General features: G+C 33.1%; 3 protein-coding genes across 3 annotated transcripts; 2 read left to right on the top strand and 1 right to left on the bottom strand.

The window, feature by feature from the left end:
• Positions 1–757: 757 nt before the first annotated feature.
• On the top strand, positions 758–2,413 carry LOC122606495 (probable inorganic phosphate transporter 1-7). Its single transcript, XM_043779352.1, has one exon. The coding sequence runs from the start codon at positions 827–829 to the stop codon at positions 2,411–2,413; it is 1,587 nt and encodes a 528-aa protein (XP_043635287.1). The 5' UTR covers positions 758–826.
• An 880-nt stretch (positions 2,414–3,293) lies between these two features.
• Positions 3,294–4,919, top strand: LOC122609380 (probable inorganic phosphate transporter 1-7). Its single transcript, XM_043782427.1, has one exon. It carries the CDS (start codon positions 3,294–3,296, stop codon positions 4,917–4,919), a length of 1,626 nt encoding a protein of 541 aa, XP_043638362.1.
• A 415-nt stretch (positions 4,920–5,334) lies between these two features.
• LOC122608522 (actin-depolymerizing factor-like) lies at positions 5,335–8,717 on the bottom strand. The gene is made up of 3 exons (XM_043781626.1): positions 8,588–8,717; positions 7,299–7,564; positions 5,335–5,705 (listed from the first exon to the last, which is right to left on the bottom strand). The coding sequence occupies exons 1-3, from the start codon at positions 8,609–8,611 to the stop codon at positions 5,555–5,557; spliced, it is 441 nt and encodes a 146-aa protein (XP_043637561.1). The 5' UTR covers positions 8,612–8,717; the 3' UTR covers positions 5,335–5,554.
• Positions 8,718–16,061: the final 7,344 nt, after the last annotated feature.

The raw sequence follows: 16,061 nt of genomic DNA, 5'->3' as shown, positions 1-16,061 counted from the left end.
ACCAACCCACCGTCCACCAATGTAACGAATCAACACATCCTGAAAACCCTCTTTGATGCACATTTCTCTAAGATTTGGGATACAAGTAGCATCCGCAACTTTAGCAATGACAATATTGGAATCTTTAGTATTCAAACAATCCTCAATAGGGATGACAACCTGCTCCTATGGTATATTAATATTAAGATTTAGTGACAAGTTACTAGCCTACGCTATCATTCAGTTAAATTTTTATCTTGTCCTACGAACTACGAAGTATATTTAATTAAGTACGATAAAAAAAAATGTACCTAAAATTTGTTTCAAGTCATATTCTATGTCGAGGCACATCTTCTTGATCAACATATTATAAGCACCTAATTATTAAGGGCTTGATATGCATGAATATGATACGTTTGTGTTTTTCTATATGTAAACACCTAATCACGTACTCGATTGGAAGCGGTTATATGCATATCACATTCGATGCAAAGCATTAATATATTGAAGTGAATATGCTATATTCGATATTTAATACGTTTCTATATTTGACTAAGTTGTTGGATTAGCGAAAATAATGAGAATATGCCGCTTAATTTTAGTTTAGACACTCTTTGTTCCATACTATAAATATACATTTTTGCTTTAATTTCGATGCGAAGCACAACCAAAGGTTAGTTCTAGATTCAAAAGTTTTCACTATTCTTGTCTTCTGTTTTGTTTATTTAATTTCGATGCATGCATGAATGAATCTATTTAACTAAAGAGTATTCGATTTAGGATGATATATCATTACTCTGTCTGATTTCGTTTATTTGTGTGATATTGTAGTGAAAGAAGGAAGATTATGGAATCGTCGAGTAATCTACAAGTTCTAAATGCACTTGACGGGGCGAAAACACAATGGTACCACTTCACGGCGATTGTGATCGCAGGAATGGGGTTCTTTACGGATGCCTACGATCTATTTTGTATATCGCTTGTCACCAAATTGCTAGGCCGTATTTACTATTATCAGCTCGGATCCTCAAAGCCGGGTAGTCTACCACCCGAAGTCTCTGCCGCGGTTAACGGTGTTGCCCTTGTTGGAACGTTAGTCGGGCAGTTGTTTTTCGGTTGGCTCGGTGATAAACTAGGACGAAAAAAAGTGTACGGCATAACACTTATGTTAATGTGTCTTTGCTCCATTGCTTCTGGTTTATCATTCGGTAGTCACCCGAAAGGTGTGATGACTACTTTATGTTTTTTCCGGTTTTGGTTAGGATTCGGGATCGGAGGAGATTACCCGCTATCCGCGACTATTATGTCTGAGTATTCGAATAAAAAAACTCGTGGTGGGTTTATAGCTGCGGTTTTTGCTATGCAAGGATTCGGGATCTTGGGAGGAGGTATCTTTGCTATTTTTATATCCGCGGTTTTTGATAGCAAGTTTAAAGCTCCTCCGTATGAAGTAGATCCAGTTAAGTCGACCGTGCCAGAAGCCGATTACGTTTGGAGGATCGTGTTAATGGCTGGAGCGATTCCCGCACTCTTAACTTACTATTATAGAATGAAAATGCCTGAAACCGCTAGATTTACTGCTTTAGTAGCGAAAAACGCAAAGAAAGCAGCATCGGATATGTCTAAAGTTCTCCAAGTAGAAATAGAATCTGAACAAGAGAAGCTTGATGAAGTTATGGAAAGTTCAAAGAACTCATTTGGGCTTTTTAGCTCAGAATTTGTTAAACGTCACGGTCTTCATTTACTCGGAACTACAAGTACTTGGTTCTTGCTAGATATCGCGTTTTATAGCCAAAATCTCTTCCAAAAAGACATATTCTCAGCTATCGGATGGATCCCGCCTGCAAAAACCATGAACGCGATTCATGAAGTTTACAAAATCGCGAGAGCACAAACACTTATCGCGCTTTGCAGTACTGTCCCTGGATACTGGTTTACCGTCTTTCTAATTGACAAAATGGGACGATTTAAAATACAACTACTCGGATTCTCAATGATGACTATATTCATGTTTGTTTTAGCATTTCCTTACAACTATTGGATCAAACCCGAACACAACATTGGATTCGTAATCGTTTACTCATTAACATTCTTCTTTGCAAATTTCGGCCCAAATGCTACTACATTTGTGGTACCAGCTGAAATCTTTCCTGCAAGATTAAGGTCTACTTGTCATGGAATATCCGCGGCTTCAGGCAAAATGGGAGCGATAGTTGGGGCATTTGGGTTCTTATATTTGGCCCAAAATAAAGACCCTAAAAAGACGGATCATGGGTATCCACCGGGCATTGGAGTGAAGAACTCGTTGATCGTGTTGGGTGTGATTAACCTTGCCGGAACGTTATGTACGTTTATGGTGCCCGAATCTAAAGGAAAGTCACTTGAAGAAATATCCGGTGAGAACGAAGAAGAAACAGGCGACACACGAGCATAATTCTTGCCTAATTGAGCTGCTTTTGTTTTTCCTTGTTTTTTTTCTTTAATGGTGGATTAACACCTTAGCTAGATAAAGTGTTAAGTTTAGCATTTTAGCTTAATTTTGGTAATATTTGCAACAAGTTCTCCTTTCTAAACTTTCCTATTTGCCTTAATTAGTTACGTTTTGTTTCGAGTAATATAACGTTCACAAACTATTTATAAACAAACTTTCCGAACACATCAGTGGTTGACAATATGGACTTGTTTGATATTACATGAGAAAAAAAAAAGTTAAATAAATTAAGGAGCTCGTGACGAAAGACCTACAATTGTTTTACCTGTCTTACTCAACATGACCTGCCATATGCTGATATGCATATTGAAAAACAAGTTGAGAAGATTTTGATTTTCAAACTTATACGAGTATCTTAGAAAGATGAATGCAGATGTATTAAAGTCCTACATACATGCCATGCTTCTGTGGGCGTTAGTACTCGACTGTCTCCACCATAGCTTACGGTTATTCTGTTTTCTGGAAGGTTCAAAGACATGACCACTGTATGATCATAAATGTCAATGCTACATAGAAGATTAGTCCAAAAAGAAACGAAAAAGAAAAGCCGGCAAACAACCAAATTCTTGAAAATTGACACTAAAAAGAATCCAATAGCACAAAATGCATACAGTACACTTGCTTGTCCTATATCCGTTATAAACATAGTCAATACACTTGCCTCTCTTTTGTATCAAACAGCTGTGTGACTATTTGCCAAGACAAAAGAATATGCCCGTACATGTTGTTTCTAACGTTATACTATAACACGGAAGTTGTATATTTATAAACACCGTTCGGCGTTCACTAAGATTACCAGTAAGAATAGCTTGATTAAGGGCTAATGGCTGGGGATCAACTTAAAGTGCTTAATGCACTTGATCTTGCAAAAACACAATGGTATCATTTTACTGCAATTGTAATAGCAGGAATGGGTTTCTTTACAGATGCATATGATCTTTTCTGCATCTCTCTCGTGACCAAATTACTCGGCCGGATATACTACCATGTGGAACATAGTGACACCCCTGGCACGTTGCCCCCAAAAGTAAGTGCAGCGGTTAACGGAGTGGCGTTTTGTGGAACCCTCACAGGTCAGCTATTCTTTGGGTGGCTTGGGGATAAAATGGGAAGAAAGAAAGTGTACGGTATGACACTTATGATAATGGTGATTTGCTCTATAGCTTCGGGCCTTTCTTTCAGTAAAGACCCAAAAGCCGTAATAATTACACTTTGCTTCTTTCGGTTCTGGTTGGGATTTGGGATCGGTGGTGACTACCCACTTTCTGCCACAATCATGTCTGAATATGCAAATAAAAAGACCCGTGGAGCGTTCATTGCAGCAGTGTTTGCTATGCAGGGATTTGGGATCCTAGTCGGGGGTGTATTTGCTATAATTGTATCATCGTCATTTAGGGCCAAGTATAACGTTCTTCCTTATAAAAGTGATGAAAATGGTTCGACCCCTCATCAAGCTGATTATGTATGGAGAATCATTTTGATGTTTGGAGCGATTCCCGCAGGTTTGACATACTACTGGAGGATGAAGATGCCAGAAACAGCCCGATACACGGCTTTAGTTGCCAAGAATGCAGAGAAGGCGGCTACTGATATGGCCCGAGTTATGCAGGTGGATATCGAATCCGATCAATCAAGACTGGAGGAAATCACAGAAAAGGATTCAAATCAGTTCGGTTTGTTTACAAAACAGTTTCTTCGCCGGCACGGGCTTCACTTGCTCGGGACCACCACCACCTGGTTCTTACTCGACATCGCGTTTTACAGTCAAAATTTGTTTCAGAAGGATATTTTTACTGCAATTGGGTGGCTTCCACATGCTGCAGATATGAGTGCAATCGAGGAAGTTTTCAAGATTGCCAAAGCTCAAACTCTAATCGCGCTTTGCAGTACTGTTCCTGGATACTGGTTTACCGTTGCTCTAATTGACCATATCGGTAGATTTGCTATTCAATTAATGGGATTTATAATGATGACAATCTTTATGTTTGCACTAGCAATCCCTTATGATCATTGGACAAAGCATGAAAACAGAATGGGTTTTGTGGTGATGTACTCTTTGACTTTCTTCTTTGCTAACTTCGGCCCAAATGCCACCACATTTATCGTGCCAGCCGAGATTTTTCCAGCAAGATTAAGGTCAACTTGTCATGGGATATCAGCAGCGTCCGGGAAGCTTGGGGCAATTGTGGGTGCTTTCGGGTTCTTATATTTAGCTCAGAGCAAAACTAAACCAGATAAAGGCTATCCTAAAGGTATTGGGGTTAAAAATGCACTCATCATTTTGGGCGTCATCAACCTTTTAGGAGCTCTTTTTACCCTTTTAGTGCCCGAAGCTAAAGGGAAATCACTCGAGGAGATGTCAGGCGAGAATGCTGATAATGATGATGATGCAGTAAAGCTGGAAGATGTATCTATGGTTGAAGATGTATCTAAGGTTGCAGCAGACTAACCTGATTCGGCTAAATTTTTTATGCATTCCTATTTGTTATCAGTTTAATTTGTATTTTCTCTCTTCATAAAGTGTCTGTATTTTCTTTAAGCATCATTTTTTTAAGAAAAATCTGAATAAACATCCATAATTTACTTACTATTAACAGTTCAATTCAGATAATAATTTATCTCAAGAAAACAGGACAAGAGTTCTGAAGCATATGGTTAAATCATACCTCTTAAACATTTTAATCAAGTTCTTAATGAACTTTTAACACACTAGTTATTACAAAGTAGTGGAAAGATATCAAGAACATGCAAAAAAGTATTTCATACCATTGTGTTTCTTTTCATAAAAGCATTCTCCGGTTTGATCATCGTACTGAGAACAGCTTATAATTTGCATATAACAAGTGATAGCATCAGAAGAAGACTGAACCAGAAAAGCCAATGGGCATATATATAACGAGGGGTCACCAGATACAAATGAGATTAGGTATAATGAGAGAATGCTTACAATAATCAGTTTGAATATGCAATTAGATATGTGTGGGTGCCATTTATTTAATATGTAACTGTGTTCTGTTAGAAAGAAGCGGGCACCGCTTTGGAACTTTATAAAGCTGGAGGCACAGATTCAAGAGAGCAAACTTATCAGTATACGCGTTCCTTAAGCACATCAAGCTCCATCTCTGTAGGATCAGTAGCTTGAATCTCATAATGGACGCCATCAAGCTCGCGTCTAAGCCTGTCTTTTGATGTTGCATATAACATCTTGGCTCGAATCCTAGACGTTGCAGGAGACCTAAACAACATCCAAAATTCCCAATCAGGATATGGATTATTCACTATTGTAACATAATTTCATAATCGGATGCATCAAAAGGATATTTATTTAGTTTTCAAAGAGTGTGTTTGACTGTTTGACATTGCATTTTGAGAATGAATATGTGATACAAAATAGTCAAAACAAACAAATAGATACAACAAAACTGGCAGCAAAAGATAATGCTTTGATGTGCTTTTGTTATTATAAGTTTTTATAATTAGTTGTTCTGAGGTTGGAAGATGTTTGATTGCACTTGCGAATGGGAATAGTGAGTCATGTAAGATGGGACTACTTGGTCCCATTCTGGTGCAATCTACAATTGCTGACTTTTGGTGATCTTATTCATGTGTTGCAGTGATTGTTGTTGGTACTGTTTCATTACTAGAATCCCATATTGTTGATATATTTTGAATATGATATGTTTGTTAGTATTGATGAATGATGAGTATGTAGGAAACTTGTTGCCGAAACTGGGATAGTCCATACTTTTGGAATTCTGGTTTACAAACCTGTACATATTCAGTTTCCATTGATATATTTTTCACCTTTGAACAAAAAAATCAGTTGTTCCAAGTGTTGGAAAAATCCGAATGTTTAAGTATATACAAGTTAAAATGAGTACATGACCCTAAATAAATGTAATCTACTGTTAGTCTGTTACATCGACTCCGAAATTGATTAACCAAAAGTGACCATTTACCTCGAAAGAAACATTAGTTACATATATCCACACACTAGATATTGATTATTTGGGACTTAAAACACAATGCCAAACTTCCCCTTATTCTTTTTGGATTAACCTATGTATCCAACCCGCTTTGCGAGCAGACGGATTCAAGGGAGACCAACAGCTTTCCTAGTAGCATAGATTCATCACGGATGAACCATTGTGGCCACAAGGGTGTATTTTTTTCTCCTATGATTTGAACATGGGACCTTTAGGTATGTTCACCCTTAAAGACCAAACTTTTACCAATAGATGACCCCCACCCATGTGGTTCACACCCCCTTATTCTTCACCACATAATGACTATGTTTAGCGCTGGCAAATAACTTCGTGTTCGGATTGGCAGGTTGGAATCACCTAATCCAAACAAAAACGTGCAACCTGTCTATTTTAAATGGGTCAAACGGCTTGGCATGTCAAATGGGTTGAATTCACATTTTGTTTCTTCTAACTAGTGACTTTGTCCGCAGGTCAACCCTTATTTATATAACATTTGTATTTTCATTTTTCTTAATATGTATAATTAAACGAGTTGATTGCTCAACCTAATCAATAGCTCAACCCAAAAAGTAACCATTTCATTAAAAGGTTGGATGATGGGTCAACCCATTTATACCCCAGATAGTAACCATCTTATTAAAGGGTTGGACGGGTCAACCCATTTAGCAGCGACTCAAACCCACTTATATCCTAACGTGTTCGGGGGATCATGTAGAGAATTGCCGCCCTACTTAGATTATGCATGTGGTTCAGATAGGTATGCAACAGAAACATATCATTTAACCCTAATGAACCCGAAAGTAGCTAGAACTCAGGATGCATTAAAATAAAGGAAAGCTAACCAAGCAATGAAGAAAATCTTGCTCTTTTGACAGTTTTCCGAGGTGACAAAGTCAAAGTCATAAATCGCGTATCTGCAATCATTTTCAGGCAAAGCCAATGTAAAATCATCATAGCTTTCAGCAGGAGTACCAGTCTTTTCAACAACAACTTCGTTTTTCTTGTCATCTATCTTAAATATCACATAACGATGAGCCTTCTTTCTTTGTAGCTCCAAGAAGGTCCCTTTACAATGTTCAGCGACACCCATTCCAGACGAAGCATTGGCCTATGTATCAACAAATTATGTCTAAATATTCAGTCATTCATACATACGATAGTTCTAAAAATCATAATTAATACCAAAATAAACAAAACAAACACCAATTGAGCATAGTATTCCATGATCAGAAAATACACATTCTCCTTATTTCCTAAGCAAATCAGACGATGTGCATGATCTAAAACTTAAGATAATAACGGGGTGTATGATATAAGCGTTTATCTACTTATTGCTCATTATTACAACACATAAAGGATAACAACACTCTTTGATAAACTGCTTATCTACTTACTTTTAGCGAAATTTAAACTTTCTAGACACTATTGACCCTTATTTTTGAAGTACATAAGCGCTTTACATAAGAAAATCACAAATAACCCCTAAAGAAAGCATGAAAGGCTGAACACACCATACATCAAATTTTGCAATGAAAAATTCTAATTCCAACATACTATACTTCAAAAGTTAGTATCTTTAGACATTCCTCATTATAATAATATGATCGCTAGATAATCTTAATTTTGAAAAAGCATGTCTCAACCTGTTTTTTTGAAAATTACATATTTAGCAATGCAAAAGTCTAATCACATACCATACTCCAAAAGTTAATATCCTTCTAAGTCCTAACTGATGATGATACGTGAAAAAATCAGAACATGATTAAGAAAGAGAATAGTGGACATGTCAACTTTTTAAAGTTTTAAGAGGATTTATCATTTTCCTTTTAAAGAGCATGTTTCAACCTGTTTCTTGGAAAGTACATACAGACTAAAAAGTTGTACTTTCCGTCTCTTGAAAAATGTAACAATCATTTTTTTTCATACTATTCATCAAGCACTCTATTCATTAATCCTTTATCACAAACACCATGATCAAAAAAATCTAGTAAAAGTCAATCCCAAATACTTCGTTATATAAACTGGGTATTTGGGATTGCTAATTTCCGACCGATTAATAAACGGTCTTCCAATGATATTAAGAATAAACTATAAAAACAGTCTAAACTGTGAACAATTACATAGTACATACCCCTGCACGAAATCTGAAAGACATCTTTGCTGCTGCAAATGAAACCAAAAAGTATATATAATATAAAAATAAATAAGAAAATGTAATACAGACAGAAATTATTATAGTATAGTCCAAATGAAATACGTAAAGTGAAGATGATTGATGATATTTTTGTTGTGGGTCAATGCGTAGAATCAACGCCGATTTTATTTTTATTTTTTATTATTAAAGTTTAAAGTGTTTATGAACAGGAAATCTGGTCTTCGCGTAAAAACAGCATACACTTTGAAGGTTTGAAGATAGTTACTCGTATCAAGTTAAATGTAAAACACATCGCACATTAATTTTTTAATATTTATTATATTTTAATTAAATTACATGATCACATGAATTTTATCATGAATTTTATGAATTAAAAAAAATAATTTGTGAATATTTCACACATAAATGTAAATATTTAACAGTTTTATATTCTGATCCCCTTAAAAAAATAATAGTCTAAATAATTTTTTTATCAAACAAAACATAGGAATTAAACTTAAGAAATAACTTAGATAACATAAGAATATAAAAATGACAAATTTATTACAAATACTTATTTTCAAAATATTGTATTTTTTTTTATCAATGATTATTTTGGTGTAGTGGTTTGGAGTTTTCCGGTGACTTATGGGTCCTAGGTTCGAATCTCCTCTAGCCAACTTTGAGATATAGGTAATCCTTCTATGAAGGCTTGACTTTGATATACTTAGATTCAAGTTTGGGAAGCCAAGGTTTACCATTATTAATCGTAATGCTTTTAAGCTGATTAGTAGGGTATTTTTCACAATTGGGTATTTGAAATAGGTCTTTCTACTTCGAGTAAACTTTCTATCGAACCCGGTTTAGACAACATTTGCTAGACATCTTGCTATCGAATCGCGACACGAAGGTTCAAACAAAATTCACCTTTCAAAAAAATTAATTCAATTATTTTTGATTTTCATGTTTTTCTCTCCATTTTTTATCAGTGACACATAAGTGTATAACTATTTGTCATCTTAACATTTCTCTAGTTGTAATTATGACTTATATATATTTGATTATATATGTAGTTATGTCTATGGATGAACAAAAGACCCAGAAACCGTGCCTGGCGCGGGACTGAGACCCGTCCGAAGCCCTAATGGGCCGGGTTGCGGGTCACGTTTTTAGTGCATTCACGGTGCACGGGTTAGACTGGTAAGGTGAAACCAAATAGAAAAAAATTGTGAAAGAAACTCGTGACAAATCCGTGACCCGTGCATATCCCTAGTTATCTCTAAGGCATCTCCAATGGATTGAAAAAAATGCTTTTTTTTGAAAAACAAAATCTTTATAATTGTTGGTACCAATAAAAAAAAATTTATGAATATAATCAAAAGATTTTTCCTTGTCTGGTTATAAAAAAAGTTTTTCATTAATAAGATGATATGAATTAACTCGGTGTCGAAATAAAAAGCTTATAAAAGCTTTTTCCAATGGTTAAAGTTAGAGTAGTTATGATTTATTTATTAAATAAAAATATTATATTAATTTGATTTTTTTTTACTATGTAAATGAGTCAAATGTATACGGTATACCACATAGCAATTGTTCAGGCCCATAAACCCAGCCATAATGTTCGTGAACCAAATCTCTTTTCTCAGGCCCAATTACCAATACACATATAAACACTTTAACAACATATTTTGACTTTTCATTATTGATCGATCTTCTCCTTCATATTAGAACCGAAAGCCCATCAAATCTTAATTTATGACCTTCTTTGTCATTTTTCATATTCAATTACTTTGTCTTTAACATATATCATAAGGTTCGAATGTCTTCTATAATTTTGTTTCCATTTAAACCTCGATCCATGCTAAAACCTATACCAATATTGTGACCAATGTTTGTGCAAAACCGATATATTGGAACAAATTAAAAATGAACAACATCTACGTAATGTTTGTGCAAAACCGATATATTGGAACAAATTAAAAATGAACAACATCTACGTAATCATGATTAGTAAGAAGATTATAATAAAAGTGTATTCTAAGCAACTAAAGGAAACGGACACTGTGATAACTCGTGCATTATAAAGTCAAAATAACCTAGTTATTTCCTTAAACGTCATGATACAATTATTCACCTTTTAAAATTTATTAGTATAAGTTAATATAAAGAAATCTTGAACATGATATCAAAAGTGAGCTTTAGTAAAGGTTTAGATTAGATATTGTCACGCGTGGAAAAGGATTAAAAACATGACCAAATACAAATGGTATGTATAATATAAATATTGTATATATAATATATGTGAAAAGTGAGTATGTGACTATCATGTACTTAGACGTAGATACAGAACCCCTTACATAGTAATTTTTTTAATATTTATTTATATAATGAATAAACAATATGATTGAGCTTCCATGCTTTATGGATTAATTAAAAAATTAAGGTGTGGGGAATTCTAAATCTAACTTTGGATACATAACAGTCATATACTCATATACATTATATATTAATATGTTATGATTAGGCATTGTTATAAACTTATAGTATAACTCTTATAAAAAAAATCTACTATGGAAAAGTTAAGATTTGGGATATGTACGTACGAGCATGATTGAAATCATGAAGTAATAATGATGGCAATGGTAGACTAATGCGCATACTATGAGCCAATTAACATATATATGCAAGAAGATACATGGTGGATCGCCTACCTACGTTAATACTCGTAATATTTATAGAGATATTGAAGAATGGTCAATAGTGTTAGAAATTCAAGCTAGTACCTATAGGCTAAAGTCACAAAATTATAACATTATCATTGCTAGGCAGTTAGAGCTTTGGATTTAAAAGGATATATATAAATAGTCTAAACATATATGTAAAACAATAGTCCTTGAATCTCATAACTAAATCTATGAAGAACTGTCAAACATACAATTTGCTAGTATACAACAAGGATTTAGTGATACCTTAAGCGTGTTACTCCGCAATCACAAAAAAATAGTGAATTCTTTTTTGATGCTCATGATTGAACGAAGATGAAGAACAAGGTAGGTGTAATTGAATCACTCAATTAACATTAAATCAAACTATACAATCTCTGCACATGAATTTGATCATTACGAAATACTGAAACTAAAGAATTCTATTTATACTACTCTAATATGGCGGTTGATTATGAACCATTGTGTCGCTTTATCAACCGATAGATGCATCTTTTCATGAATCATCATGTCGTACTGTTATGAGAGCCCATAACTGCTAAGTTTTAAATTAATTACAGATTCCAACATTTTTGCTCTCTAGAATAAATATCTTAATTGGCAGATGATAACAAATTGACACCATCGATCCTAACTAAAATCAAAAGTATAGTAAAAGAACATTAAATTAAGTTTAATTATGCAAGTGGGTGTGTGTGTCTGTTTTTATCAATTAAATTTAGAAAAGTATTAAGAGAAATACGACTGGGAAGTGTTGAGGTGTTTCATAGAAGGTGGAAATTGACAACTGGGCTTTGTGGATCCACTTCATTTGAAAACCAGTACCTACGTACATGAACTTTGAAAGTGGTTTTAGCTAGCTTGACATTTATAGATTTTAAATATATGATTAGACGTGTAGAGTGTTTCAAGCTATTACATAAATTAAAGAAATGTAAGATATTCAGTTAAAGTTGGGCACTAATTAAGTAATTATTAAATATTAAGTGTGTGTATTTATAAAAGAAACATGAAACATATCGCTTTCAAAAAAGATAGTATATCGACATATAGACTCAAATGACGGCTTGTTTATCTTTAAACGGCTCATAGCTAGTGTTATTATTACCGTATTATATACGAGTTACAAGGGCTCAATAATTAAAGGGTATCTAAGAATGCTTTGGGTCAATACGGGTGAAGCCCGTTTAATAGTGGTCTAACTGGCTCATTTATGCCATTTCAAGGATAGGCCTCAAGTTCAAATTTAACCATAAAAAAAGTAATTTAGATTATGTGTTGTATAATAAAATAGGAAGTTAACTATTGATATATAATTATCATATAATACTAATGAATTTACCCGAGTTTAACCCGGACATTTTAATTAATATTATAAAGCTAAAAAATATACAAGTAATCTTTGGAGATAGTGAATTGAATAACACAATGTTTATAAATTAATAAAGTACCTATTGCATTAACAAAACATAAAAGGATATTATATTATATAAAATAATTTTCTTTATTTGTAATAAAAGATTAATAACTTTAAATAAGCATTTAGTGACCTATATTTAATTAAAAATAGTGTAAATTATTTATGACATCATAATTAAAATAAAGACTTTTTAAGTAAAAATGTAGACTTGTCATATCACATTTTTTTTAAAAATATTTTGAAAGACAATTGTCTTTTATTTATTATAGAGATAATTTATAAGCTATGTGGTAGATATGTCGAAAATTGTGACACGAATTTTATTATTATATTATTTCTTAATAAAATAGCAGTAAATTTTTTCATTTTAAGAAATAAATAAGAATGCTCTGGCCATTGATCATCTGATTTTCTCTTTATTAGTTTTATGGAAATGCATTTGACTTTCTTACTAGAATATATATCAATATCTTTTTACGTTTTTTTTTTGACTAAAAATTACGAGTCCCGTGAAAAATTATTTCATATGTCAAATTAAATGCACATACGACTAAAGTTTAATACCGTCCACAATGCCCACACATACGATAAAAAGTTTTCATAAAATAAGAAATATAAGATAACTTCAAAAGAAAACACAAGTTGACGATCGATGAGAAAGTGACATATTGTGCATGTGTTTGACTTGAATTAGTCAAACTGGGTAATTCTATTCTGCTGTAAATAAATTGGTTCACTCATCACCTGGAACCATCGTCATGCTCCTGCCTTATATATGTCCTTTTGTTCACACCTCAATTTCATCAAAGTACAAATTTTCAAAAATAATAATAAATAAAGAAATTAAACCCTTTTTTCCAACATGTTGACCATAAGTAGTATTTTTTTTATTAGTATTTTAATATTGAAATGAAATGCAATACACGTATAATATTTGAGGTTGCAAAACACTAAACGTGCGTTTGTTCTTTTATGATATATATGGTCTCTGTCTTTTTCGAAAAGAAAAATACTTTTACATCAATACATATTATATTTTAAGAAATTTTAGAAAGACCCGTTCATCATATATTACAAAAGTGTACGTCTATTGATATATATATATATATATATATATATATATATATCGATCGGATCATATATTATAGCAAAGAATAATATATATATATATATATATATATATAGATTAGTTTTTTCGGTCATATTACTTGGAATTCAATAAGACTAAACCCATAAAGTGATAAATACGGAATGAAAATAAACTAACAATGAGAACAATTGTACGTATATATGTCACTACAATACAAATTCTTTTGAGATTTCAAATTAAATTTCCCACCCCAATTAAAGAAATATTTACGTACCTTTTTAAAAAATTAGATTAATAGTAATATTAATATTATATATATGTTTTAGATAAAATAAAACAAATATTAAAGTAAAACAAATAAAATAATAGATTTCTCTTTAGTGAAAATTATCGTGTGTTATGCCTGGAAAAATTTCAAGTACCAATATCTTGAAAACCCAAGATCTTGACATCTCAGGATTTTGACACAGCGGAAGTACATTCGGAAGATATACTAACGTATTGTTACACATGTCATTATTATTTTCTCTTGAGATATACATGCAGGGCTGATATTATTCAATATCTCACATGGAGAAACACCTCTAACGGTACAAAATCAAGCATACACGTAAAGAATCTCTTCAACACGCAAAGAAGACTTAGTCCCCAACATAGTCGGACTTCAAGAGGAACTCTGCATGAGGAGAAATAAAGCAACGGTCACTTGACCAGTCAAGATCTTCACCAACGTTCAATGACTGAAGACCTGGAAAATCCCTACAATATCGGATAGTTAGTTTATTTCCAACGTTATAAATAGAAGAGGCTTGATCGATCCTAGGCACTTACTTTCACCTGCTATCATTCACTTGTACTCACACACTCTGCATATTTCGCTACTTACACATTTAGAAAGATCGATCAACCTGCTTCCACCAATTGTATCCATTTCAACAATAATCAATAAAAGAACAAGGCATGAACGATTGTCTCCTCCCGGGGATTTTATGCTGGCGATCCTCTAAGGATTAAGTGTTTTTCCCCGTCAACAAATATCGGTGTTCTTGTTCTCTACTCTTTATTTTACGTTTTACTTATTTGATTCTTGCATAATATCTTGTTTATCTTAACATATCTTGCATTATTTACATTAGTTTGCGATTACATTGACCCTCTTTATTGTTCAGTCGACATTATCTATTTTCAAAAGTCTTTCTTTGCAATGCATCTTTGTAATTCAACATATTTTACAAGCACACAACCTCACGAACGAAAGTTTGGTTACTTAATTAATCTAAGTCTTCGACGTAGATTATATTAGGTGATTTTTGACCAAAACATCGTGTATCATGAAAATCATCGTGAATGAATTGCTTCGTGAATTAATACTTGTTTTATAATACCCAACTCCATTATATATATATATATATATATATATATATATATATTATATATATATATATATATAATAAAGAAATTGCAGTACTCTAGGAGTCGTGTTTGCAAAACTTCAAATTGTTTATAGTTTAAGATGTTAATTTACGTACAATGGTCTAGTTATAGTCCGCTTACATGATATCATTACGGTCCTCGAGCTCGTTATCCTTTGATTAGTAGATTATTTAATTTACTAGCTATAAATGTATCTCTTTGTTTCCTCGCAACGTACTTGCTAGGTTGATAATGAACAAACTTTATGTAATTAAGGTAGATTGGTATATATATATATGGCCATCACAACCGAGATGAGCCAAGATCGACAAACCATCCAGGATTAAATAATTAATTACCGCTAGCCTTAAAAAACGTAGACTCGTAAAAATAAAACAATGTGCATATATATTAAAAATACTCTTGCTCCCAATGTATTTTAGAAAATTTTTTTAAAAAAATAAGAAATTTACTTTATGCGAAAAAATTAATATTCATGTGTTTCGAAGACATCATGAACACACCTCTCTGGGTCCGACCTGGGGTCTGAGACAAATTAACCAAAAGCTCCAATTAATCATGAGGATATTGTGAAACAGCATGTTGAAAGATTAAAACGTACGTTGTTTTAAAATATATATGATTGAAATCTGGCTAGCTAGGCAAAAGTCGGGAATACATTGAACCGACAACGTGTGAACCGACAACGTAAACAATATATTGGATGATCGATGATGTGAATATCTATATCTATAATCTATAATAATACTATAAAAACGTAAATATTTTCATCTAATATACCTATAATACCTTTTAAAAAAATAA

The sequence above is a fragment of the Erigeron canadensis genome, chromosome 7 (assembly GCF_010389155.1).
Source record: "Erigeron canadensis isolate Cc75 chromosome 7, C_canadensis_v1, whole genome shotgun sequence".
In the NCBI taxonomy this organism is placed as follows: Eukaryota; Viridiplantae; Streptophyta; class Magnoliopsida; order Asterales; family Asteraceae; genus Erigeron; species Erigeron canadensis.
Note: the sequence above shows the minus strand (reverse complement) of the source record. Positions and strands in the feature narration are given on the sequence as shown.